Source organism: Brugia malayi (assembly GCF_000002995.4).
Source record: "Brugia malayi strain FR3 genome assembly, contig: Bm_v4_ChrX_scaffold_001, whole genome shotgun sequence".
NCBI lineage: Eukaryota > Metazoa > Nematoda > Chromadorea > Rhabditida > Onchocercidae > Brugia > Brugia malayi.
In genome coordinates this window covers 23968666-23994894 of record NW_025062479.1, presented here as the reverse complement: position 1 = coordinate 23994894, position 26229 = coordinate 23968666, and the positions used below count along the sequence as shown (strand labels likewise).

Here is a 26229-nt window from a genome sequence, read left to right as displayed (position 1 = left end):
AAATGTAAATTATTAATTTTCTTCGAAAATCTTCCAATCTATTAATATCATTTCAAATTATAATTTTGTAAATTTTAACACTTTTCTATTCAAATTATTTCGTGAATTTTAGAGTTCTTTTTTTTTTTAATTTTATAATATTTATTATTAATTTTTTAAATTTAAAAATTTTAACAAAGCAAATTTTTGTGATAATATTATATTAATTGTTAATTTTAACTTAGAAGAATATTTATTTTGCAATTGATATTCCATATTTATCATCTTATCATTATAACTAATCCAACAAGGAATAATTAAAAATTTTTAAGTGCAAAATTAAATTAATTTCTTTTTGTTGAAAATATAAGTTTGTTATTATCACTAATTGAATATTAGGATTTTAAAATGATAATTTCTATTAAATGTTATTAAATTTGTAAGATAAAATTTGATATGATAAGCGATTTTGATATGATAATTTTAATTAAATGCTATTAAATTTGTAAGATAAAATTTGATATGATAAGCGATTTTGATATGATAATTTTTATTAAATGTTATTAAATTTGTGAGATAAAATTTGATATGATAAGCGATTTTGATATGATAATTTTTATTAAATGTTATTAAATTTGTGAGATAAAATTTGATATGATAAGCGATTTTGATATGATAATTTTAATTAAATGCTATTAAATTTGTAAGATAAAATTTGATATGATAAGCGATTTTGATATGATAATTTTAATTAAATGCTATTAAATTTGTAAGATAAAATTTGATATGATAAGCGATTTTGATATGATAATTTTTATTAAATGTTATTAAATTTGTGAGATAAATTTGATATGATAAGCGATTTTGATATGATAATTTTTATTAAATGTTATTAATTTGTAAGATAAAATTTGATATGATAAGCGATTTTGATATGATAATTTTTATTAAATGTTATTAAATTTGTGAGATAAAATTTGATATGATAAGCGATTTTGATATGATAATTTTTATTAAATGTTATTAAATTTGTGAGATAAAATTTGATATGATAAGCGATTTTGATATGATAATTTTTATTAAATGTTATTAAATTTGTAAGATAAAATTTGATATGATAAGCGATTTTGATATGATAATTTTAATTAAATGCTATTAAATTTGTAAGATAAAATTTGATATGATAAGCGATTTTGATATGATAATTTTAATTAAATGCTATTAAATTTGTAAGATAAAATTTGATATGATAAGCGATTTTGATATGATAATTTTAATTAAATGCTATTAAATTTGTAAGATAAAATTTGATATGATAAGCGATTTTGATATGATAATTTTTATTAAATGTAGTTTGATCAATACAATGATTTTTTTTATTTAAATGATAATTTTTATTAAAATCCCTTTCACATATGCTTATGATAAATCAATTGAATAAATCTTGAGCATAACTGTTAGAAATTATTTTAAATTTCGAGAATGATATCAATCATAACTCAATCTCTTATCATCAAAAAAAAAAAAAAACCAAACTTTTAATTAAATCAGATCAGTTTTTTTTTTTTTTTCTTTCAGAAATTTTCAATGTTTTCAAATTCACAAATTTATGAACAAATTAAATTTTCCATATTTGTTATATTAATTATTATTGTTGCCAGCAATGTTCTGGAAGGTTCGTTTAAATAAAATAATTTTTTTTTGTTTTTTTTTTTTCTTTTTTTAAATCTTTTTTAATAATTGAAATTATATTTTATACATTTCAAATGAATTTGTTTAATTTTTTTTTTTTTTGAATAATTTAAAAATTATAAAAATTGATAAAAATATCATTTTGAGTAAAAGCATTATTAAGTGCAATTGCAATTTTAATTACCAAATTTTTTATTCTTTTTTTCTCAAATTTTTTTTGCAAATATAACAAAATTTAAAAAATTAATTTTAACAAATTCAAATTACAGCTAGTAAACGTCAACTAACAATTGGACAATATTTTTTCCCTCATACGGCAACATTTTCGGATTATACTTGGAAGATAGATGCGCATTTGTTTACTGAGCCAATTTATGATCAAGTTATTCTTCTACCGCAAACAAATCAACATCAACAACAACAACAACAACAACAACATCAACAACAACAAAAACATCAACATCAACAACAACAACAACAACATCAACATCAACAACAACAACAACAACAACAACAGCAACAACAACAACATCAACAACAACAACAACAACAGCAACAACAACATCTACAACAACAATATCAACAACAAAAACAAAATATAGATGAGATGAGTGAAGCAAAATTATTTCCAATTCCAATTAGGATTTTTTATAAAAATCGTTTCAAATCATTTCGTGACCTTCGACCTATTCATCGAGAATTATTTTACAACAAAAAAACAGGTCAATATACGATTCGAGATGATATCAATGGAACAAGCATTATTATCCCGCATGGTTTGTTTATTATTATTTTTTTTTTTTTTTAAATTTCCATTTTTGATTTTTTGTTTTTTTTTTGCCTTTCAAAAATTTGAAATATTTTATTGTAATCAGAAAAGTGACAATGAATTGATATTTTGATGACACAAATATTAATGGTTGATTAAATTGATCATCGAAAAAAAGAAAAAAATTCTTATTCTTAATCGATCAGCAAAATAATCGATAAATTTGACATACAAAAATTTATTAATAAATTTTAGAATTAAAATATATTAATAATTTTTTTTTCGATTGTTTAATATATTTTTGCTAATATTTTCCACAAATAATTAAATTAAATTAAAATTTTTTTAAATTAAAAAAAAAAAATTCTTTGAATAAATCAGTGAAATTATTTAATGATAGATATAAAAATTTAGCATTGAAAGAATAATTTATTTAAATAAAATGTTAACAGTAGTAGAATGATAGTAATAAATAAATAAACTGAAAATGATAAACAGAAATAGATAAGATAAAATTATCAATTTTTTTTTTTTGAAAATTTTGAATTTATCAATTTTCATTTCATATTTCAAAAAAAAAAAAAAGTAAACAAAAAACAAAAACAAAAACACAGTTTGATAATACAGAAATTTATGTTGAAAGTTCACATTGCTCAAATTTTTTGCAATAATTTATTAAATAATTTGAATGGAAAATTTAAAAAAATTTTTTTTTTTCAAATTATCTAAAATTTTTTTTTTCGAAATATTTAATTCAATAAAATAAATTAAATAATTTTAGATGAAGCAATTCGTATTAGAATGAATGCTAACAGTACTGATGATAATCATGCAACAGTAATTAATCAAACATCTAATTTGATCTTATCATCAGATCAACAATATCAGTACGATGGATCTACTGGACGTATTATCATTGATCTTACTGATAATGATTCTAGTAAACTGGGAAATATTAAATCAACACAAATGCCACAAAAGAGAATGCAAACAAATAGGAAATTTTCAAATGTTTTTATCAGTGATAAGAAAAATGAATTTGATGAGCAATTATCATCAGAACAGGTACGAGAACGATTTTTTCGTAGTAATACGGAAATTTTAATCAAATTTTAAAAGTTAGAAAAGATATTGATAGTTTAAGAAATGATATTCGTAAAGTTGAAAATTTTATGCAACAAATAAATTTAAGTATTTCACAGTATAATACAAATATATTAATTCACAATTTGTTCCAATTAAATTAGCAAATAATTTAAAATATGGCAATTTTCAATCGCAACAAATTGCTCATAAATTTTTATCAATGAAAAATATCACTGATATGATAAGTGCTTTACCACAATTACTAAGTATTATTAATCCAATGCTAATGAAACATTTACAAGCTAATGTTACTGCATCAGCATTAAAAGATGATAAATTAAGTATGGAGCAAAATTTGCATAATGAAAATTTAACAAAAATTTCAATTAAATTTCCGGTGAAATTAAATGAGGAATTAATTTTTAATGAGAATAAACATATTTTAGCATTTAAACAAAATAATTCAATAAAACATGCAAATAATACAAATGAAAATTTATTTAATACAAATAAATTTATCAATAATTGTATTAAAAATAAAAATAATTCACAAAATTTAGCAACAATTTATGAGAAATATAAAATTAAAAATGAAACTTTAATTAATAATAATAATAATAAAAAACAAATTTAACACAATTTCAGATAAAAAGAAATGAAAATTTTTCATTATTATTTGTAACAGCAAATTTAACAAATAATAATAATGATAATAATCATTTATTATCAATTATTGCTGTAACTCAAGCATATCAACCATTTTCAATTAAACGTTTTTCAGCTCATTCAAAAATTAATTTTCACAAACAATTTAATCAATTTAATAATTTTAATCAATCAAAATCATTGTTGATAACAACTGATCAATTGCATAAACCAATATCTGATACAATGACATTTGTTAACAGGACATTACCGCATGTTACTTCACCATCACCGCCTTACTTTATCAAAAATAATACACAATTTGAATTTAATTATAATAATAATAATAATAATAATAAAATAATAACAATAGTAATAATAATAACAATAATAATTCAAATATTTTAATATTAAGTTTTGCATCACCTAAAGCATCAAAACATACTACTACAACTCCAATTTCATTTCTCTTTTCAAAAACAACAATTAGTAATACTATTCCAATTACTACTACTACAACTACTATTTTTACTACTACAACTACTACTATTACTACTACAACTACTATTATTACTACTACAACTACTATTACTACTACTACAACAACAATAACAACTACTACTACTACCACTCGAATTTCATCAACGCCGAAAAGTCTTCAATCATTGTTAGGTTTTGAAAAGATCACAAAGCATAATTTAGATGCAATGCCGCCATTAATTCCATTAAAGCCAAATTTTCTTGGTAGTAATTTTGATGGTACATTTGTACCATGGTTTAATAATCCACAATTTACAGTATGGCCTGAAAGATTACTTCAAAGAGGATAAGTTGAATTTTTTTTTTTTTTGAAATTAAAAAATAATTAATTTTTGAATTTCGTTTTTTTCTAAAGAAATAAAAAAGTAAAAATTATAAAAGTGAAAGAAATAATGGAAGGTTTTTTCTTTTTTTTCTTGTGTATTATCAATTATTGATAAATACTGAAATATTATTTTCAAAAAAAAAAAATTAAAATTAAAAATTAATTTTAATGAATTACTAGATTAAATATTATTTTAATCAATAGTAACTAATAATTATTAAAATTAATGGTACAAACATTTAAATTAGTTTTATATGTATGATTGGATATTTTGATAGCAATATAAATTGAAATGAGATCAGATCAGTAACACTCGGTACAGTCATTTCTGTAATTAATTAATTAATTAGAAAGATCAAAAAAAAAGACTGTAAATTTAATAAAAATAATTTTATAATTATATTGGTAAATATTATTAATTAAAATTAATGACAACAAAAAATTTTTAGCATTTTGGTTTAATTTTTTTCTTTCACATTTGATAAATAATAATTTTCTTTTTTGATTAAATGCTTAATTGTTTATTTAGTTTAATTGTTTACATGTTTGTTTATTTATACGACACATTAATATAAGCTTTAAATTATTTTGTTGTTTGTTTTTTTCTTCCTCTTTCTTCTGTTATTATCAATTGATAAATTGTTTTTTTTTTTCAAAATGTTGCATCAATTTTTTTTAATCAAAAATTCAATTAAATGTTTATTGTTTATTTAGCTGAATTGTTTACAATATTTGTTTATTTATTATTAATATAAGCTTTAAATTATTTTGTTGTTTGTTTTTTTCTCACTTTCATCTGTTATTATAAATTGATAAATTATTGTTTTGTCAAAATGTTGCATCAATTTTTTTTTTTAATTAAAAATTCTTCTTTTCATCCGTATTTTCTTCCATTCAACAAATTCACATTTAAATGAGAGCAAACAAATTTAGAAAGAAATCAACCAAACAAAAAAAAAAAAAAAAAGAATGAAAAACTTTTAAAATAAAAATGCTTAAAACATTCATTTTTTCTTTTTATTTTTCCTTTTTTCATACGAATGATTTGATATGTGTCAAGGAAAAATGTTTATTTTATTTAATTTCGATTTTAATTTTTGTCTGTTTTTTTTTTTCTTTTAAATTATTTTTTTAAAGCACACATAACAGGAAGTATTGTTCCGGTGTAGAATAAAATGATGGATGCATATAATTCCGATACGGAAGAAAAAAACGATTGATATGATACAGTTTTGATATAGTATAGAATAGAACTGAATGGATAGTATATAGTTTTCAAAAAATAGATAGAAGATAATATAGTTCCGGTATGGAAATAGAGTAGAAGTTAGTATAGTCCGGTATGGAAGTAGAATAGAAGATATTATAGTTCCGGTATGGAAGTAGAATAGAAGATATTATAGTTCCGGTATGGAAGTAGAATAGAAGATATTATAGTTCCGGTATGGAAGTAGAATAGAAGATATTATAGTTCCGGTATGGAAGTAGAATAGAAGATATTATAGTTCCGGTATGGAAGTAGAATAGAAGATAGTATAGTTCCGGTATGAAAAACAAGAATTGCGTTATTTAACAGTGATTGTATTAATTTTATTCTTTTTTTTTCGAATATTTTTGTATTCAAAGGAAAAAATTGAAAGATATATTTGTTTATTATCAAATAGTATTGAAAGCTTTCCGGAAAAGCACTTTTAGATTTATGCAAATTTCTTGATCGATTCTTTCTCTTTCATTCTCTATCGCAATGCAAATTATATTCATTTTACATATTTTGTCGCTAAGAATGTTTAGAGCAATGAATGAAAGAATGAAAGAATGAATGAATGAATGAATGAATGAATGAATGAATGAATGAATGAATGAATGAATGAAAGAATGGAAGAATGGAAGAATGAATGAATGAGTGAAAGAATGAAAGAATGGAAGAATGAATGGATGAACGGATAATACTTACTAAAATGTACTAATCATACATTGTCTAAATGTGTCTGCCCATTTTATCCATGTATGTATGTGTGCATGTATGTGTATGTGTGTATGTATGTATATGTATGCGTGTAGGTGTGTGTGTGTGTTTGTATGTGTGCATGTATGTATTTTTGCATGTATGTGTGTATGTGTATATGTATGTATGTGTATGTATGTATGCATGTACGTGTATCTGTGTATTTGTATGTATGCATGTGTATGTGTGTATTCATGTGTATGTATGTATGCATGTGTATGTGTATATGTATGCATGTGTATCGGTGTATTCATGTGCATTGTGTATGTGTGTATCCATGTGTATGTATGCATGTGTATGTATGTATGTGTATGTATGTATGCATGTGTATGTGTGTATTCATGTGTATGTATGTATGCATGTGTATGTGTGTATGTATGCATGTATGTGTATCCATGTGTATTTATGTATGTATGTGTCTGTGTGTATGCATGTGTATGTGTGTATTCATGTGTATGTATGTATGCATGTGTATGTATGTGTATGTATGTATGCATGTGTATGTGTGTATTCATGTGTATGTATGTATGTGTATGTATGTATGTATGTGTCTGTGTGTATGTATGTATGTATGCATTGTATGTGTGTCCATGTGTATTTATGTATGTATGTGTCTGTGTGTATGCATGTGTATGTGTGTATTCATGTGTATGTATGTATGCATGTGTATGTATGTATGCATGTGTATGTGTGTATTCATGTGTATGTATGTATGTGTATGTATGTATGTGTATCCATGTGTATGTATGTATGTATGTGTCTGTGTGTATGTTGTAATGTAATGTATGTATGTATGTGTCTGTGTGTGTTGTAATGTAAATGCATTGAATATGTAAATTTGTGCGCTGCTGGATGCATTAGGAGAATAAATGAAATGGGGCGAAATGGAAAGGAAGCAGAAAGAGCGAAGAAGATTAAAACGTAAAAATTATTTTGCAATGAAAGTCTGTCACAATTCTTTTTTCTTTCAATTTCAGTTTTTTTTTATATTTTTTTCTCTTTTTTTCTTTGTTTAAAAAATATCGCAAAGTTTACAAAAAAAAAAAAAAAAAATTCTATGATAATTGTTATCATTAACACTTTGTAATTAATTAAGATTTTATCAGTTATAATGATAAAAAATGAATGATATTTATTTTATCATATTATCATATGAGTTATTTTTTTGTTTTGTTTTACATTGTTGATAATATCTATTTTTATTGATTTTATTGAAAATAACATTTTTATCTTTTCCGTTTATATTAATATCATAATGTTATGCATGTTACTGATAACAGATTGATAATAGATCATTGATAATAGTTATTGATATATGCTAAAATTGTAGGAATTGAAATGAAATTTAAATACTGAAAGTTGAGAAATGTTAGTCTTTTTAGCAGAAATGGATGGAAAGTATTAAATATATTAAATTTGCACAGTCTAATAAATAAAGCTTTTAGGGAAAAGAGAAAAAAGGTACAAATAAAATTAATCATTCTGCTAAATTAGCTAATCTTATTTTTGGATTTGCTGAAAATAATAGGAAATTTTGCTTAATACATAATTAATTTTTCTTTTTCTTTTTTTTTTAGATAATATATTAGTAATTATTTTTACTAATTATTTCAGAAAACATAACTAATTATTTTTAGATAAATATAAATTAACAGAAGATGGTCAGAAAATCATTGCAATTTACATATTATGGTTATAAAATCGTTATAATTTAAATAATATAGTTATTAAATCGTTATAATTTATATATTATGGTTATAAAATCGTTGAAATTTATATAATACGGTTATTAAATTCGTTATAATTTATATATTACGATTATTAAATCGTTATAATTTATTTAATATAGTTATTAAATCGTTATAATTTATATAGTATGGTTATTAAATCGTTGGAATTTATATAAAATGGTTATAAAATCGTTGTAATTTATATCATATTGTTATAAAATCGTTGTAATTTATATAATATGGTTATAAAATCGTTGTAATTTATATCATATTGTTATAAAATCGTTATAATTTATATAATATGGTTATAAAATCGTTGTAATTTATATCATATTGTTATAAAATCGTTGTAATTTATATAAATATGGTTATAAAATCGTTGTAATTACATGAAAATATGATCACAAAATCATTATAATTATATAAGATCACTATGTAGGTTTTTACTTATGATAATTATTGTTGTCTCAGAAAGATCTGTAAAAGTATTGCTAAGTTATGAATAATTAACTTTTAATTTTTAACTTTTAACAATAATTCACTAATAATTCCATATTTAATTGTATCAGCAATTTTTATCTTTTAGAATAATTTGATCAATTTCATTAACCAAAACATTAATTAATTTTAATTCATTTGCGAGACAATTAATTAATCTTTAATCTAAACAAATATAATAGTATTATATATATGTACGAAATCAGAATTCTACCCTAAATGAAAGACCAAAAAAGTAAATTTATAATCATTTTGTTGCTAATTATGCTAATTTTGCTATTGTAATCCTAAAAAAAAAAATGATCAAAATTAATTGTCGTTTACTAACATTTAAAATTTTCAAATTTTAATTTGCCGAAAAGGTAACGAAAGATCATTCAATCCGTTTGCTACTATTTTACACAAACTTTTTGACATTTTTTTTTCCGGAAATCCAAAACGAAGTACATTTCATAAAGAAATGTATAAATTTTGAATTGAAATTGAATTTTTTTTTTTTTTTTTTGTTTTAAATTATAAATAATTTCAATGCAAAAAATCAATCAATTTGATTGATCCATCGATTGATCGATTTCATTTCAATCATTTGATAAAAAAAGCAAATTTCTAAATAATGTTATTCAAGCATTTAATAAGAAAGAAATACTTATCATCACACTGATAATTGATTTCTTATCAATAATCAGTTTAACAAGTTTACTTTAAATTTCTCCAATTCTATCCGATAGAATTTATCTATCAGAGCTGTCAACTTATATCGTTATTATAGCATTCCTTTTTGTTTACAACCATTAAAATTAGTTTAATATTTCAGCAAAAAAAAAAAAAAAGCAAAATTTCCATTCTAATCATTATCATTCTTTTTATCACCACTTATCACTCGTAATCAGATACGAAATAAAATTTTAACTACTCCCAATATTAGTTTTAACTAAGATTGATACAAATTTATATATATATATTTTTTTTTTAAAAAAAAAAATTTAGTTAATTTGTGATTTTATTATTTTCATTGTAAAATTATAATTCTTTGTAAATAATTGTTCATGTTATCAGTATCAGTACCATGTTATCAGTATCACTGTATCAATCAATTTCACATCTTTCCAATTATGATAATATCAAAATTATCACAAAAAATTTTAATCAATTTTTGTTCATTAATTTTTTAGTTGTATTAATTACATTGAAATTATTCATCTTTTACTAGTTGTTTGTTTGTTGTGTAATCATTTTTGAAATTTTATTTCAGCTGATAAAATATTTAGTAGCATAAAATGAATTAAATTTTAATAATAAAAAATTAATTTAATTAATTAGCTAAAATTTTTAGCAAAATTTTTAGTTATTTTTTAAAATTAACAAATATGAAAAGATTTTATCACCTGAAATTACATTTTTTTTTTTTTTTATGTTATTAATTATTTAATTATTTCCATTTTTTAGTTAGAGGAAATTTTTAGTTTCTAATGTTACTAATTATTTAATTATTTCCATTTTAGACCATTTTAGCTTGTCAAAATTAATTTCATTCATTCTTCTTTCAAGCGATTCATTTTTTTTCTCTCTCTCTCTCTCTTTTTCTCTTTCCCTCTCTCTCTCTCTCTCTCTCTCTCTTTCATCCGTCTTTGTTTTTTTTTTCCTTTGTATTTAACATTGAAAAATTTTCTTTTCTTCAGATTTATATATAAAATATAAATGATTGATACATTCAATGATCAATGAATCAACTAGCATTTAAGACAAAGTAAAAATATTTTAAATTTTTGTGAAACATTTTTTAAATTAACATTTTTATAAAATATTTCACATTTTTGATAAAATGCAAAATATTTCAAATTTTTGCCAAACATTTTGAAATTTTATATTTTAACTTTATATAATTTAAATTAGTTATTATTTATAATTAATATACATTTACTTTTTTTTTGTTTATTACTTAATGGTAACTTTAATATTTAAAATTTAACTTTAATATTTTCTTGCAAAATACTTTATTATTTATAAATAATATACATTTACTTTTTTTTTTGTTTATTACTTAATGGTAACTTTAATATTTTAAATTTAACTTTAATATTTTCTTGCAAAATACTTTATTATTTATAAATAATATACATTTACTTTTTTTTTTTGTTTATTACTTAATGGTAACTTTAATATTTAGAATTTAACTTTAATATTTTCTTGCAAAATACTTTAATTTCTTTTTTTTTTTTATTTAGCCCTCGGAATGATATTAAATGGATAATGAAACTACGAAAGGTATATTTTTAGATTAAATTATTGTAAACTATTCAAATCAGTGATAATAACATTTTAAATTGAATATTATTTAAGTTCAAAATATTTTCAATTAATAATTTAGAGTTAAAATTTTATATAATTTTAGAAAAATTTTATAAATCAGGAAGAAAGGAATAAAAAAAAAAAAATATTTAAATATTTTTTATTATATAAATATCATTTCAGTATGGCAATAATAAATTAGTGCGACACGGAGAAGAACCGATTTCGTCTTCATGCATTACAGGAATGAAAAATCCGGAAATTTTTAAACCGATTTTACTAAATGTATCATTTTTATTACATTTATTAATTATCATAAAAGAAAAATATTTGTAAAGTAGGAAAAAGAAAAAAAAAACATTTTTTTAAATTAATTTAAAAATATTCAAATGAAAATTTTAATAAGGAAAAAATTTAACTTCAAATCATTTGATATAAAATAGTTGAATTTAACAAAATGAACAATCATTGAATTCAAATTTAATTTTTAAAATGTTTTAAGAAATTTCTTTTCAAAAAAAAAAATTAATTAATTATTATATTATGATAATATTTACAGGATATAAGGTCATCATCATCATCATTCATCATCATCATCTGTTTTATCATTTAAATGTTCATTTTGTGATGCATATATATTTACATTAGAAAGGTTAATATATATATTTTTTAATTTATATAAAATTAAATAACCTTTTTTTTTTCTTTAAAATTTTTAAATTTATTTAATTTTTTATTTTATTTTTTTTTTAGTTTTATAATTCATTTAAAAAGTTCACATTCAAATGAAGATATATCCGAAATGATCAATGATCATTTTCAATCATGTATTACATCAGTTGAAAAGAAAAAGTAATAACTGTTACTTATGGTATGTTTTTTTTTTTTTTTTTTTCTAATTAAAATTATAATAATTGAATTAAAAAAATTTTATTAAATTTTATTTAGTATTTTATTTTAATGAATAACTTTTTTTTTAATTATACTAGAAATAATTTCTTTTTTAATGAATAAATTAAATTATAAATTGTTTAATATTAATTTATTTATTTTTTTTTTATCCTTCATTTTTTTGCTTTTTTAGTTTTAAAAGTTTTTTTTTTTTTTTTTTTTTTTTAAAAAAAATTTTTTTTTTTGATAAATTAATAGTTTTGCAGCTTTTCCACAGCAAAATGTTGACTTTTGTTGCAATTCGAATGATGATGCATCATCAAATTCTGACACATCATTATGCTCTCCTAAAACTTTTCAAAATTTGGAAAATGAGGTTTGAAAAAAAAGTTAATAATAATAAAAAAAAAAATAATAATAATAATAAAGGAACAATTATAGGTGAAAATTATTTTTTATTAATTTTGGCATTTTTTGATTTTCATAAATTTTAAATTTTAGATGTTGGAAGTATCAAATGATAATGCAACAAGTACTGTTACATGTGAAACAATTTCAATTGAGGTCTCAATTATTTTGCTAGTTTAATTTTAATTTAAAATTTATTTCATTAATAATTGCTAAATTAAAATTTACAACAACAAAAAAAAAAAAAATTTGTTTTTATTTTTTTGTAAATTTTACTTGTATTAACTAAGATTTTGCTCTATTCTATTTTTGTTTATTATTTTTTTTTTTTTTTTTTTTTGATTTAAAATATCTGTAAATAATTAAATCATTCAGGATGATAGTTTGATTTCAACTGACATTAATTTAAATTTAAATTCTGTAAGAAGCAAAAGATGGATGAATAATTGTCATCCAAAATATTGTCACACTATTTTAAATTATGAAAATGAAAAAGAAGAAATTAATGATATTACTAATTCACAAGAAAATGCTCAATTTATGGGAAAATTTCATGGATGAAATTTCAAATTTTTCAGTAAATGTAAATTTTTCGAATTTATCTGATATCATATCATAACTGATTTTTTTTTTTTATCAAATGTGAAAAATAAATTATTTTAATTTTAAGCAAACATCATTGGATGAAACAAAAACAAAAGTTTATTCATCAAATATTGCGCCGACATTACTTACAGACAGCACTCGTCGACGTCAAATGTCAACTTTTGAAAAAATGATGGCATTAACTTGTCAAAAATGTGGACAAAAGTATGTGGACACATAAATTTTTATGGAAAAATAAAAAAAAAAAAAGTTTTATAAATTTTTAATAAATTTAAAATTTACTTATTTATTTTACTCATTTTGTTTTTGTTTTTTTTTTTTTTGAAAATAGTGAAAAAAGTGATATTAATAAAATAATAATGATAATAATAAGTAAATAAATAACTATTATCATTGTTATTGATAATGATTATTACAAATATTAAATGAAATTATTTTAATTTATTAATTGAATTATATTTAATTAATTAAGATTTAAAAATCGTTGTATGTTAACACGTCATACAACTAACAAATAATAGTACTAATAATGATAATAATAAGTAAATAAATAAATAACTGTTATCATTGTTATTGATAATGATTATTACAAATATTAAATGAAATTATTTTAATTTATTAATTGAATTATATTTAATTAATTAAGATTTAAAAATCGTTGTATGTTAACACGTCATACAACTAACAAATAATAGTACTAATAATGATAATAATAAGTAAATAAATAAATAACTGTTATCATTGTTATTGATAATGATTATTACAAATATTAAATGAAATTATTTTAATTTATTAATTGAATTATATTTAATTAATTAAGATTTAAAAATCGTTGTATGTTAACACGTCATACAATTGAACATAAACGAGCTAATAATCCATATCGATGTACAATTGATGGTTGTTTGGATTCATATGCAGAAAAACGAAAGTATGTTTTTATCAATAAATTTTAAATTCATTTTTCTTTTTCTCTTTTTTTTTTTTTTGAAAATAAAATGAATAATTATTATTTGGTTAATAATTTGAGTTAATTATTTGAGTTTTTAATTATTTCAATTTTATATTGCACTGATCTTAATTTGTGATAATTGTTAATGATGATGTGTAAAAATTATGATATATGATTAGTTGTTAAATTTATTTAACTCTTTAAATTTTTATTAATATCTTTTTTTTTTTCTAAATTTTTTTTTACTTATCTATGCATTTATCAATAATGATAAATGTATATTTGTGTGATTTGGTGATAAGAAATGAAGAGTTAAATATTAAATATAATTAATACTATATAGTAATGGCATTAATTGCTTTAAGAAGGTTCATTTTTTGAATTCAACAACTTATTTAATTTGTGATAATAAATGATAAATGATAAAAAAAAAATTAAATGATAAATAAAAATAAATGTGATATAAAATAAAAAATAAATGATAAATAAAATGAAAATTCATATATCTATCTGATATAATTGACCTGTCATATTCTACTGATATGATAAATTTTTCTCTTATCACTGTTATTTGTATCATATTAGCATTTTTCTAACATAATTTTGCAAGAAAATTATTATTTTGTTATTCTATTTGCTTATCATTTTAATCACTTCTATTCATCATTAGATTACGATCCATTATTTTCTTATCATTTTAATCATTTCATTATCACTTTACTTTTTCTTACATTTTTGCATAAATACATTTATTTCATTTAAGTATAACATTTCGATTAATATTTGATATTTAGTATATTTCATCCTATTTCGATGTATAAATTTAGTTTAATTTTACACTTAAATTTTTGATATAATTATCATCGATTTTATCATCATTCCATTATTTTGTTATCATTTTAATCATTACATTTCCTTTTTTTTTTTAAATAATATATTACAGATTAATTTCACATTTAAATTACAAACATACCGAATTATCAAAGAAAGAACGAGAAGTAATGATAATGAAAGGTGATGAATTGCTCAAAAAATTACGCAATATGTTAGTTTATTTTAATTTTTAAATTTTAAATTAATTTAAATTTTAAATATTATTTTCTTCTTTCATTCTTTCTCATTTAGCTTCTTTAATTGTAATGAAAAAAAAAAAAGTTTTTCTTTTTTCATTTTTATACAAAAAAAAAAATAATTTTAATATTATTTTTATTTATTATTATTATTATTTTTAGATCATTAAATGAATCATCAATGTATTATTCAAAATTATTACCTATTATTTCACCAACAATTGATATAACACAACAAACAATAATACCAATACATTTTCCATCATTAAATGAAGCAGAAACAATTTCAATCTCAGTTACTACAACAACTACATCTGCAACAAATAATGATCAATCAATAAAATCATTATCAACTGATAACGATAATGATAATGATAATGATATCATATCAACAAATCATATTTTAAAAAATATATTTGATAATGGAAAAGGAAATGAAATGTTGTTAAAAAGAAGCAAATCAGGAATGGTTCATTTTGATAATGTTAATATTACACCATGTATTTCTAATTCTACAGGTATAAATTATACTTTCAAATTTTCAAAATTTTAACTTTTTTAATTTTTTTTTTTTAAATTGTTAACTTTATCAAATAGTAATAAACAGGAAATATTAAATTAATGTTAAATTTTAATAAATTAATTTTAAATTAAAAAAAAAAAAATTAAATCGTTAACTTTATTAAATACTAATAAACAGTAATTATTAAATTAATGTTAAATTTTAATATTGTAATATATATTAATTTAATAAATTAGTTTTAAATTAAAAAAAAAAAATTAAATCGTTAATTTTATTAAATACTAATAAAGAACAAATATTAAATTAATGCTAAATTTTAATATTGTAATATATAATTTTTTTTTTTTTAAATATATAATAATTTTAACAAATTATTTCTAAATTAAATTGGAAAGTTAATTGTTGTAAATATGTTTTATTTATGCAAATGATATTGCAGTATACAAATAATATATTAATTTTTTATAAATATATTTAATTTTAATAAATTATTTTCAAATTAAAAAAAAAATTAATTGTTTGTAAATATGCTTTATTTATATAATTAATGTATTATTTTTTTTTTTTTAAATATACATTAATTTCAATGAATTTTTTTTCAAGTTAAAAAAAATTAATTATTATATTTTATTTATGCAATTAATATTACAGCATTAAAATATTCTCAAGCTGATATGGCACATTTATTAATCAATTTATAGTAAAATTTTATCTCATTTAACTTTTTTTTTTTTTTTTTAAATTATTAACTTTATTAAATAGTAATAAATAACAAATATTAAATTAATATTTTAATATATATCAATTTTTTTTTTTTTAGCTATATATTAATTTTAATAAACTTTTTTTTTTTAAATTAAAAAAAAAATTAGTTGTAAATATGTTTTATTTATAAAATTAATATTACAGCAACTTTTTTTTTTTTTAAATTATTAACTTTATTAAATAGTAATAAATCAAATATTAAATTAATATTAATTTTTATTTTTTTTATATATCTTTTTTTTTTTTTTAGCTATATATTAATTTAATAAACTTTTTTTTTTTTAAATTAAAAAAAAAAATTTAATTATTATGTTTTATTTATAAAATTAATATTACAGCATTAAAATACTCTCAAGCTGATATGACACATTCATTATCAATTCATAATAATCTTATTTAGATGTGACAACTGTGACAACACCAAGTACAATTATTTTAAAGAAAAATTCTTGCAATCGTTCGTTGACAGTACGTGAATTACTTGGTTTAAATGTGACAAAAAAACGAAAAATAAAATCCAGTATGTCTTAATTATATTTTTTTTTTTTAAAAATTAATTTAAATTTAAATTAATAAACTATATTTCAATAAAAAAAATATATTTTAAGTAAAATTCCACATTTTTTTTTCCTAATTTTTACTATTTTGTTTTTTTTCTTTTTTTTTCTCTCTTAAGTTATTATTTGATTAATTAATTTTAATATATTAACCAAAAAAAAAAAATTTAATCATAAAATTATTTTTAGATAATTTTACATAAAATTATTTCAGCAAATGAATCGCTACCAGCTGCAAAATATTTCGTCAAATCAAAATTTTTAAAATAAAATTTGGAAAAGAAAGGAACAATTTGATGTGAAGGATTTATTCATTTATTTTTTATTGCATATTTTATTTATAAAATAATTTTTTTTTTAAAATTGCAAAAATTATTTTTTAATTTTTTTTTTTTTAAATTGCAAAAATTTTTTAAAATAGTAATTTTTTTTTTAATTTTTTAAATTTTTTTTTTTTTTAGTAGTAATTGTTTTTTAAAATTGCAAAAAAATTTTACAATTTATCAATTCATTAAATAATTCTCAATAATTAATCAAATTTATCAAAATATAAATTTTCATTTCATACTAATTTTGTGAACATTATTGAGTTATTATTATTATTATTATTATTATTATTATTATTATTATTATTATTATTATTATTATTATTATTATTATTTTTATTATTATTATTATTATGCTGAACAATTTTCTTAATTTTAGTTTCTAAATTAAAGTCTCATTTTCAAAATTTCATTAAAGATATTATATTAGTAATTAAAAATAAAATCGTATTTTTTTTTTTTTTTTTTTTTTTCTTAAATTTGATACAATAATTAAGAATAATATGCTATTTATGAAATATTTTATATCTCTTTGCTTTTTTTTTTTTTGTGTTTTCAATTTTTCATAATTTCAACAAAATTTAAAAATCGCTTATACCGTATTTTAATTTTATCATAATTTACAATAATATCATTTCAAAAAAAAAAAAATAATAATTAAAAAATTAGTTATTCTTTTTTTTTTTGTACTATTATTATTAATGAGTATTTTTTGCTAACAAATAATACTTGAGCTAATTGTTACAGAAAATTAAAGTTTAATAATTGTGATATTAGCATATTATCATTTAAATTATGATGGATAATTTTATAAATTTTAATGATATCAATTTTGCATTCCTGTGATTCTTATTGTTTATTTGCTTGTAAAAATTTCATTTATTAAATGTTTATTTTATGCATTCTAATATTTTGAAAATTTAATTTTGTACCATTTGCTATAAAACATTTATTATTTGTGGTTGTTACCTGGTGCATATCATATCAAAAATCTAATTTTATTTCAGTTTTTAAAATTATTTGAATGAGCAATGAATTAAGCTAATTCTATTTAAATTATTTTTTTAAAAAAAAAAAAAAAAAATGAGCGCACTTTTCTGAATAAGTCGATATCAAAAGCGCAAATGGGGTAGATATTTGAAGTGATCATTTTGGTTTTGCTTGATCATTTATTTCCAAAAATTTAATTTTTAATGAATTTCCAAAAATTTAATTATTAATGAGTTTGCAAAAATTTAATTGTTAATGAATTTGCAAAAATTTAATTGTTAATGAATTTGCAAAAATTTAATTATTAATGAATTAATGAATTTCCAAAAATTTAATTATTAATGAATTTTAAAAATTTAATTATTAATGAATTTAATGCAAAAATTTAATTATTAATGAATTTAAATTTAATTATTAATGAATTTGCAAAAATTTAATTATTAATGAATTTCAAAAATTTAATTATTAATGTATTTCAAAAAATTTAATTATTAATGAATTTCAAAAATTTAATTATTAATGAATTCCAAAAATTTAATTATTAATAAATTTGCAAAAATTTAATTATTAATGAATTTCAAAAATTTAATTATTAATGAATTTCAAAAATTTAATTATTAATGAATTCCAAAAATTTAATTCAAAAATTTAATTATTAATGTATTTCAAAAATTCAAAATTTAATTATTAATGATTTCAAAAATTTAATTATTAATGATTTTCAAAAATTTAATTATTAATGATTTTAATTATTAATGTATTCAAAAATTTAATTATTAATGAATTTGCAAAAATTTAATTATTAATGAATTTCAAATTTTAATTATCTTCGATGTATAACATCAATTTTAAGCTGATCGTTCTATTCGTTAAATGGCTGTTAAATTAATTCCTGCTAATTCCTAATATTCAGCAAAAATAAAATATCATAATTAAAATTTGAAATTCATTATTAAAATATTACAATTCATCCAAACATAATACTTTAAAAAAAAAATTTGATCTTTTAAATTTGCTAATGATAAAATTTTTGCAATTTTTGCAAGACAAAATAATATATTGTAAGTATGTTATAACTGATAAAATGCAATTTCTGCGTTTGCAAAATTACAATTTTAATTTTTCGAAAAATTTAAATTAAAATATTTTATTTTTTACAAATTTATTTCTGATAACTAATCAAAAGCGCAAATTTTTCTCACTTGGAATATTTTATTTTTTCTCTTTTTTTTTTTTTTTTTTTTCATTGTTTTGCTGAAATAATTTTAAAAAATAAATAATAAAATGACAATATTATGAATAAATAATTAAGTATCAATCAATTAATTCATTTCAATTATTTGTTTATTAAATTTCAAAAGTTAAAGTTTCATTTTTTATAATTTCTATTCAAGTATGAATAACAACTATTTGAGATATTTTTTAACTATTTGAATTATTTTTATTTTTTTTTAAATTTGAATAAAAAATTTTGATGTTTTATCTATTTCAAAAATGTATTCTAACATTAATTTCACGACATTGTACTTTTTTCTTATCAGTTTGCTATGATAAACTTAACAAACAAGCATTCATTCTATTTTTATAGCCATCAATAAAAATGATAAATGAAAAAAAAAAAAAAAAAAAAATTAAAATAATAAAAAAATAAAATAAAAAAGACGCCTACTTCTATTCTATTTCAATTTTAAAATTATTCATCATAATGCAAATGTTAGAAAATTATTAAATTATTTTCATTTAAATTAGTTTAAATTAAAAAAAAAAATATTAATTTAATATTTCAATTTCAATTTACTATTTATTCTCAATAAGAATGTGTGACAAACAATTTTATCATTTGTTGATAATATTGAAATAATCACATTTAATATGTATTCAATGTCTTTTTTGTTTTGTTAATTTTACATTTTGCTATCGATTAAATAAGAATGATTAATTCATATATCAATGATTTCAATTTTATTTAATTTAAATGAAAGATAGAAAAAAAAAAAAAAAAAAAAAACAACTTTGCTGGAAGTATTACATTTTTAATTAATTTAATTTTTATTACTTTTTATTACAAATTATAAATTTGAAAGTAATTAGTAACTTTTATTGTTATTAGTTACTTTATTATTATTATTACATTTATTATGTTACCACTATTTCCATTATTATTGTTATTGTTATCACTATTATTATTATTATTGTTACCTCTTTTGCCATTATTATTACTGTTATCATCAGTTCCATTATTATTATTATTATTATTATTATTATTATTATTATTATTATTATTATTATTATTATTATTATTATTATTATTATTATTATTATTATTATTATTATTATTATTATTATTATTATTATTATTATATTATTATTATTATTATTATCATTATCATTATTAACATTATTGTTATCACTTTTTCCATTATTTTTATTATTAATATTATCACCATTTCCCATCACTATTTCAATTATTTTATTATCAATATTACTATTATTGTTATCACTAGTTCTATTATTATTATTATTGTTGTTATCACTATTTCCATTATTATTATTATTATTATTATTATTATTACTATTATTATCATTACTAATATTATTATTATTATCACTATTTCCATTATTATTACTAGTAGTAGTAGCAGTAGTAGTATTAGTATATCAGTGATATTCTCGTTGATAAGAAATAACTTCAATTAATCAAATGATATTTGTCCAATAAGCTTATTTCATTTTCTCGTTACTAATTGTAGAATGAATTTTTATCGAATGATTAAATTATCAGAAATGATTAGAAAGCATTTTTATTTACATTCTTACGACGATTAATTAGCCTTGCAGAAAGATTTATTCATTGCAGCAATGATTGTTTTTTATTCTTTTAATTTTTCATAAATGATATGATATGATAAGTTCATTTTTGATAACATGATAAGTTCATTTTTGATAATATGATAAGTTCATTTTTTAAAATTCAATTTTAATTCGACCTATTTTGAGCTATAAATAAGCTTAAACAAAATAAAATAGCTAAACATTATTATGGCAAATTTCAATTTTGCAACAATTAGTGATTTTAGATTTTAACATTTGTGAAATTTCTTATTCAGAAATATCTCAAAAAAGTTTGAAGGAAAAAAAAAAGAACCAAATTAAGTTTAATATTAATTGTTATTTTAATATTTAAAAATTGAAAATGAAACTTTAAAATTATTGAAAATTAGGATAAGTATTATTTTACTATTTTCTATTTATTTACTTACAATTTTATTTTACTATTTTCTAATTATTATCGCAATAATAATTAATAAAATGATAATAACTGTTTTAATGCACTGCTAAGTTATACATATTTTCAAATTTTGATTTTAATCCTAACCTTATTCATTTCAATTTCCAATTTTAAGCTAATTCATTTCAAATTTCAATTCGTATTCATCATTACCATTATTGATTGATGCAGTTAAATAATTTATTTGAAAAACGAATTAATCAATTTTTTAAAAAGTAATAATTAACTTTTTCTAATATATATGAATCATAAGTAAGTGATTATATTTAAATGTTTTATCATTGTATAAATTAAAAAAAGTAATCATTGTTTGGAAGTAAAAAGTAAATTATAAAAAAACATAAAATAAAATAAAAGTTACTAATTTAATTATAGGAAAAATTATTCAAACAAAATTGTTTTAACAAATTTCATTTCCTAGCTTTCAGTTAATATCTAATAATTAATTGCTTTCAAATAATTTTGTCTTTGTTAAATTTTTGTTAAATTTTTATAAAAAAAAAAAATTTAATTTTAGTTAAATTTTTAATTTGGTAAGTAATAATAAAATGCACATATATATATTATTTAATTATTTATTTGTTTATTTATTTATTTTAATTCTGAAAATTGACCTATTTTACTTTCATTCTTTTTTGTCCATTTTCATTTTATTTATTTATTTTTTTTTTTTTTTTTTTTCAATAAATTGATCTAATCATTAATCATTGTGCTATTTGTTTATGGTGGATTAATTTCTTTTCAGATTTTATTTTAGACGAGAAGAAATTAATATAAATTCAATTTGAAATTTAAAAAAAAAAAAAAAAAAAGAAATGAAGCAGAAGGTAGAATGGTACTAAAAAAAGTTTGGATTATTCCATTATTTACATCTATCTTTAGCTTTTCTGCTTTTATTGTTTCGTAAGTTATTATTTGATTATTTATTAATGTTTGATTAAAATTCATAAATTAAAAAAAAAATTATTCGTTCATAATATTTTTAGCAAATTTTAATTTCAGGAATGATTTAAGGTTAGAATACAATTTTAATATAAATCACAATATTTTGTATTAATTGGGGTTATATTGAAGTATTACTAAATTATAATAAGTATTACTACTTTTGTCCTTAACTGCATTATTTAATTTTTATTTCATTTATTTTGTGAGAATTTTAAAATATCAAAACTACTGTAAGCTTCCTAATTCTAGGTTAATTATAGAATTTTGGGATAGAATTTTTCGAAATGCTAAAAAATACTTATTAATAGTAAAAATGTTATATAAAAAAGACAGATAAATTAGAGTAGAATATTTTACTTATGAAATTAAAAATATTTTATACTGATATCTGATAAAATATTGATAAATTATATTCGTAGTTTATATTTAAGCAAATATTTAATTATCATTTTTGAATAATTTATTTATGAAATTAAAAATAATTTTACACTGATATCTGATAAAATATTGATAAATTATATTCGTAGTTTATATTTAAGCAAATATTTAATTATTATTATTAATATTAATTTTGCAGGTATTGTATAGCCTTATCAGAAAAGCATATCACAGCATTTTGGCCATATATTAGGTAAAAATTATTTAATTCAAATATATTTTAACACTAAACATCATTTTCAATTGAAATCAATGTATTTTGTTTTAGAATCGAATCACTTAAAATGAATTTGAAAAAAAAAATTTATTTTTTTTTTCGAAAATTTATAAATTTCATTTGTCTCTATTCATATAAGAATCATAACTTTTGTATAAGTAACTAATATAATAATAATTGTATTAATTAATACAATAATCAATTAATTCATACAGTAATCAATTGATACTTAATTAATATTAATTAATATAATAATAAATTAATTCATACAGTAATCAATTATTTCATACAATAATCAATTAATTCATACAATAATCAATTAATATAATAATCAATTAATACAATAATTAATTAATTCATACAATAATCAATCAATATAATTATCAATTATTTCATACAATGACCAATTAATTCATACAGTAATCAATTGATACAATAATTAATTAATATCATAATCAATTAATTCATACAATAATCAATTTAATAATAATAATTAATTAATTCATACAATAATCACTCAATATAATTATCAATTATTTCATACAATAATCAATTAATTCATACAGTAATCAATTGATACAATAATTAATTAATATAATAATCAATTAATTCATATAATAATCAATTATTTCATACAATAATCAATTAATTCATACAATAATGAATTAATTCATATAAATAATGAATTAATTCATACAATAATCAATTAAGCGTAATTATTTGTGGAATGAAAGAAATGAAAACAATTTACTTAGCAATATGATAGAGTATGTTTACAAAATATTTTATTTTTTTTTTTAAGTTTACATAATACAAACAAATATTTGACATATTTATGAATCGTAAAAACAAAAAAAAAAGTTTAAGAATTGAATACCAAAAATTTTAGTTTTACTTTTTTTTTTTTTTTTTTTTTTTGCATTCTAATCATTTATGAATCAAAATTATCATCAATTACTAATAATTTGAATTATCATTTATCAATAAAAATTTAATTCAACAAATGAACAATTTTGTGATTTGTTTTAATTTGAAAAAGACATTCTAATTCATAAATTAATCTAATGTTAAAATTGATAATTTTGTATCAAATATAATCAACGATTTAAATTTCTCTTCAACTCATTTAAATCATTATTTAAAATTAAATTTTAAAATTTTTATCAGCAAAATATTGCATCATTTTTAAATTTAAAAATTTAATTTAATCATTTAAAATATTCATTTTTTTTAAAAAAAAAAGTACTCAATTAATTTTAATCAATTTTTGTTAAATTTTTATTGCAAACAAAAAAAATTTCAATTTTAGTGACAGTGGTACATTACCGCCAGAAAGTTGTATTTTTGGGCAACTTCTTAATTTATCTGCTGTTTTTTGCAAGTTTTATTTCAATTTTATTATTTACTTTTTTTTTTTTTTTTTTTTTTTTTTGTCCCATTACTTTATCAAAAATTTTGATTAATTTTAATCAAATGAATAAATACTTTAATATTTGCTTTTTTCATTCTTTCTTTTTATGTACTAAAATTTAAAAAAAAAATTATTCATCAATTTTAAATATATTTAATTAAGTTTAAATTGCATAAATGCTTTCATTTCTCATTTAAATTTTTACACAAACTAAATTTCATATTTACATTAAAATTTGCAAAATCTTTTTACAAATGTTAAATTTATTTGAAAAAAAAAACAGAAATTTTAAAAAGTTCTAAAAGCTAATTATTTTCATTTTTTAATTAAGAAAATTTAATTTTAATTTTTCAGTTACAATAACTGCATATTTAAGACATCGACAACTTATTGAATTTTATTGGCATCATTTAAAACAGGTTTGTATTTTAGCAATGAAATATTTTTTTTTTTTGTTAGAAAATGAAATGATATTTTTTCAATAATTTAAAAATTTATAAATTTAAATAATGCATTAAATTTTAATAAATGTGCATTTTAATAATTTAAAAATTTATAAATTTAAATAATATATTAAATTTTATAAGTGTAATTCAATAATTTAAATAATGCATTAAATTTAATAAATGTGCATTTTAATAATTTAAAAATTTATAAATTAAAATAATATATTAAATTCTTATAAGTGTGAATTTCAATAATTTAAATAATGCATTAAATTTTAATAAATGTGCATTTTAATAATTTAAAAATTTAAAATAAAATAATATATTAAATTCTTATAAGTGTGAATTTCAATAATTTAAATAATGCATTAAATTTTAATAAATGTGCATTTTAATAATTTAAAAATTTATAAATTTAAATAATGCATTAAATCTTAATAGACGTGCATAATTAAAAAATTTAATTTTTTTTTTATCGTTTTTTTTTTTTTCTAACAAATTTTTGATTATTTGATATGTTTTATTTAATATTATGATTATGATGATTATTTCAACAAATTTTTATTTGATTTTCTTCTTTTTTCCTTTTTTTTTTTTTTTTTTTTCATCCATAAAATCATTTAAGCTTAATCTATCGCATATCATAGAGCATTTTTTATTTAAGTTTTTTAAAAATGAATGATTTAATATTCCATCCAGAAAAATTTTTTAAAAAAAAAGTTCTGAAATTGTAAGATTTGAAATTTTTGATGAGAGTAATTATGATTTTAAATAGCAAATATTTTTTTTGGTAGTTCTAAATGTAAATATTCTATTTTTGAGTTTTAAACTTACTTT

At 18.0% G+C, this 26229-nt stretch overlaps 2 protein-coding genes across 2 annotated transcripts; both read left to right on the top strand.

The window, feature by feature from the left end:
• Positions 1–1566: 1566 nt before the first annotated feature.
• Bm18079 (Uncharacterized protein) lies at positions 1567–3556 on the top strand (the record flags this gene model as incomplete). The annotated part of the gene is made up of 3 exons (XM_043075947.1): positions 1567–1654; positions 1941–2447; positions 3222–3556. 3 exons carry the CDS (start codon positions 1567–1569, stop codon positions 3554–3556), a joined length of 930 nt encoding a protein of 309 aa, XP_042931881.1.
• An 8870-nt stretch (positions 3557–12426) lies between these two features.
• On the top strand, positions 12427–13683 carry Bm18078 (Uncharacterized protein; the record flags this gene model as incomplete). Its single annotated transcript, XM_043075946.1, has 4 exons — positions 12427–12429; positions 12727–12825; positions 12951–13013; positions 13528–13683. 4 exons carry the CDS (start codon positions 12427–12429, stop codon positions 13681–13683), a joined length of 321 nt encoding a protein of 106 aa, XP_042931880.1.
• Positions 13684–26229: the final 12546 nt, after the last annotated feature.